The sequence below is a fragment of the Trypanosoma equiperdum genome, assembly GCF_001457755.1.
Source record: "Trypanosoma equiperdum strain OVI genome assembly, contig: ctg_364, whole genome shotgun sequence".
NCBI classification, from domain to species: Eukaryota; Euglenozoa; class Kinetoplastea; order Trypanosomatida; family Trypanosomatidae; genus Trypanosoma; species Trypanosoma equiperdum.
Window position 1 is genome coordinate 310 of NW_027124270.1, and position 4,332 is coordinate 4,641.

Sequence of the window (4,332 nt, forward strand, 5' to 3'; positions counted from 1 at the left end):
TTTTATGCAATATTTTTCTTCACACTTGGTGATTTCGCTATGAACTGCTTTTCAGTTTCTTTTTCGCCACACAAAAGCTTTGTCGACTATTTACTTGTATTAATTAGTATTTCTTTTATACCTTTAATTTCTCAAATACAATAGCGGTATAAAATTTGTATTTTATCATGATAGACCTTTTTCACCTTATATAAATTCTTCTGAAAGGCTTGTAGATGATCTTGCGAAAGAAGTTTATAAATTTATATATTTCATTTACTCCTCAATATAATTTATTCGTCTTCTTATTTTTAAATTTTATCTCCCGTAAAATTATATTTTTTCACACAAATGTTGGAAATTACTACTATATTTGGTGAAAGGTTAGTCATCACCTTAAACTTACCTAACCCCTTTCTTCTGCCAATTTTTCACAACTGGAAATTAGGATATACTACCAAATCAATAACCACAATATCCACCATCACCTCTGCGATAGTATATATCCATTTCTTTGTGATGTGTGAAGTACAACATCCTCCTTTATTACTTCTGCGATCTGCTGTGTTGTTTATTCTGTCGCATCATTCCATATGTTATCTACTTCCTTTTCATCAAATGCTTCTATCAATGCCGATCACGTAGTGACTCCGTTTGGGCTGGACACTGCACTCTGCAGCTCTTTTCTTTCTCCTTCTGCAATCTACTTGTATTATGAAGTCCATCGTCATGTTTGTGTATAAAACTGCTGATATTCTATAACGCTTTATCTTTGTGTTTCTCCATTTCCTCTAATGATAATATAAATTTCTTCTCCCATCAACTCTCACTCACTCTCCCAACTATTACCTTTTTTGATTTATTTTTTGCTGTTCACTTAGTCTTCACAAATACTCTCACTATAATATTCGTATATACACACTCACAACACTCTTCTATTATTATTATTATTAATATTCTTGCTTTAATTGTTCTTACTATTAACAAACCCTAACAAATAAGCATAATATAAACGAAGAAAAATTATAAATATTCATAATATCACTAATTTTTTACACCTTATTACCATACTGCTTTACCCACATCGGCTACTTTTGTTCAGATGTTATGTGTTTTTTTATATTTTTCAAAAATTTCAAACATGTCACTAAGGTTAATATTTTCATCAAAACACAATAAAACATATCAAATCGCTAAAGAAAGCAAAGTTTCATGATATATCATAATAGTGAGATAAAATTCTTTAAATTTAAAAGTGCTTTATTGCTACCAAACTCACAAAGCCAGCAGCAACAATCAGAACGATTTTTTTATTGGGGGACAACTGGAATCTTTGCAAGCATTACACTCCCATTTGCATTTACTTGTATTTTCGCATGTGGTTTTGTTCTTTTTGTGTTGCTCGCATTATTATTACTTTCTGGGGATCTGTTGCCGCGGGATTTGCTGGTGTGTGGTTTTCTTGCTTGGGGTATGCTACGAATTTCGCTTCGTAGTTCTGCCATATTGTCAGGTTTAGACTTTCCAGGGCGTTTGTTGCTGCCGCGATCCTGTCATCTACATTTGCTTCCTTCGCTTGTAGAATGGCCTGCCGTATTAGGTTTTCCCAAGGTATCCCCTCTGCGCCGTGTGCGCTCAGTGCGACTTTACAGTTAACGCATGATTGGCTGTCCGATTGAGTACAGCCTGTAGCGTAGGAAGCGGTATAGCATAGGGTGTAGGCCACTTTTTCGGGGTTCATGTTTCATCGTACCGGGTTACCACCGGTTAGTGCGTGAAACCTCTGCGATTTTCTGACAAGGTCTTCAGTTGTAGTAAATTGAGTTTTCTTCGGGCATTTTTTGATTAGAGCTGCGTATTTGATTTTGCATGCGCTACAGTCTGACGCATAGGCGAGAATCCCTGTTGTGGTGCTCTGCGCGCTTTTGTCGCACAGTTTTTGGGCGCTTTGAGATCTTATACATAGGCAAGTGAGGTTGCTTATAAGCGTTAGTCCTATATTTTTGCTGTCCGTACTGCCGGCGCCAGGTCCGCCGCAATTGTGCGTTTCGCTTGGGTTTTCGCCAAATATTTTGGGGTTAGCTGCGCTATCAAAATAGGTTCCTCCGTCGTCGTCTGAGTCCGCTGCATCTTCCTTGACGGTAGTTGCTGTGGCCAGTATTTTGTTTGCGCTATCAATCACTTTCTTAGCTGAATTTAACGTAGCTTCGAGTCGTATCTTTATTTTCTCCGCCGTCTCATACGTCTTGTTCATGCGTATTGCTGCGGTTAAACCTGCTGAAGTCTGTGGAAGTGGTTCCAGCCTCTTTTCTTCCTCTGAAATATTTGCCTGTAATTCCTCTTTTAACTTAGTTTCGTTTCCATAGGCTTGTATGTACGTTTACCGATATCGGCGAACACAACTGCCACCTGATCTGGTAGATCTGGTTTGACAAAGTTCAAACCTTTTTGGTAACTCTTAATTATGCTGCACATTGCCTTGAATTCTGCGCCGTTCTCTTTGCCGTCTCCTGGCGCAGCTGTTATGTGCCTGACCAGACAAGAAGCTATCATCGCCATTATGGCAGCTGATTTGGATATGTGCCGCGAGACTTTCCTCATTTCCAGTCACTTGCCTTCCCTATATACTGCGAGAATCGTGTTTAGATTATAACGGAGCGTAGTTTTCATTGGATAATGTTGCTCGAAAAGGCTAATTTTTTTGTTTTATGGCTGCTAACTGTCACCTGAATTTCTCAGTTATCAAGACGAGTTTCAAATAAAATATCCCCCACGTTGTTTACCGCTGCTTTTGAACGGTTAGCTGGTTTTAAATATGCTTATTGTAGCACTTTGAAGCATTTCTTGTTTCCAATTCAACACATCGCTTCATTATCACATTGTGCAGTGGACACTGTCGAAATTGCTGCATATCCTCGTCCTGCAGCGTTTCTGAGTGCGCCTGTTGCTTCGCTTCTTGCCTGTGTTGGATATTCCCTTAGGAGATTTACCAGTGGTTTGATGTGGTATCATGTCTTTTAGTCTTAAACAAGTCACTATTCTTAAACGTGCAGACACAAATCTTTTCATATTCAAAATATCATTCCTTTCCATCCATTGCATAATTTTGAACTACACCAACAAATACTGTCGGCTTCTTATGCTCGTTCACTTTCATGTTTGTTTCTTTACTTTACCATGTTAAAGAGCAGTTGAGCTCAAACATACTAAAGGTAACAGCAATGATAATAGTGGAGCTCCCAAGATACCAAACTTTTTTCCCGGATATAACTTTAAAATTTGAAAGGATTATAAGAAAAAAATATAAAAATTAAGAAAAGGAGCCGTTTGGGATACTGCGGTGTTTTGTTATTTGTACTGTGCTTGCATATATTAGTAATTTCTTGATATTGTTATGATAGATGTGTTTATGATCGTATGCTTATTGTCTGCAGTTTATGTTTGAGTGTGCATTTATTTTTTAGTAGTTAGCTTCAACCACACATAGCGCTGCGCACTAAATGCTTTTATCTGTTCATTGAACTCACATTTCCACTCCATGCATTACTATAGAAATTAAATCAGCTAGTTGTAATAGTTATTGGATCAAGAATACTAATATTTTTACTAGTGGTTTCATTACCCATCATCGCCATCTATCTTTTATTATGCACCTTCCATGACTGTGGATACGTCAGAAACTCCATATTCACTGTAAACAGGACTCTCTCTCTCTCTCCAATATTGTTCATTTAATCATTTTGCGCAGTATAATTCCAATATTTATATTTGTTTTTTGAAACTGTGCTTTGTCCATTTCTTTCTCTCTATCTGCATTTCATTTTTTTCTTGTAACAATATACCTATTTCTATTCCACTCACTCATACTCACTTATACTCACTCAGTTTGCACCCTTTTCATTGTAGTATGTAATTTTTCTTTGGCATAACATTTGCTGTTCGTCACTAATTTTTACAGGAGTGGCATACATACACTCACAACACTCTTCTATTATTATTATTACATTAATATTATTACCATCGTAACTAATATCCATAAAACAAATGTAGTAAACTAAGAATGACACTTATTTTTATACTCTATCACCATACACCTTTACACAAATAGGTCACTATCTTACAGAGTGCTGCTAACGTTTGCATATTTGAATATAAAAGCGTTAATATATCTCAAATTTAGAGAAAATGGTTAATTTTTACGAAATAAAAATTTACCATGAACTTCATAAAGTTCATAAAATTGAGCAAAAAACCTTTATAAACTTAATTCTAGAATCAAAAACGCAAGCACAAGGGGGCCTTATGAATGACAAAAGTATTACTTCCTGTGGTGTTTGTTTTACCATCTGTCTC

The 4,332-nt window shown here is 36.3% G+C and overlaps 1 protein-coding gene across 1 annotated transcript; it reads right to left on the bottom strand.

Annotated features, from left to right (window-relative positions):
* Window positions 1-1,723: 1,723 nt before the first annotated feature.
* On the bottom strand, window positions 1,724-2,233 carry TEOVI_000144400 (Trypanosomal VSG domain containing protein, putative; the record flags this gene model as incomplete). The annotated part of the gene is made up of 1 exon (XM_067224669.1): window positions 1,724-2,233. The coding sequence occupies one exon, from the start codon at window positions 2,231-2,233 to the stop codon at window positions 1,724-1,726; it is 510 nt and encodes a 169-aa protein (XP_067080770.1).
* Window positions 2,234-4,332: the final 2,099 nt, after the last annotated feature.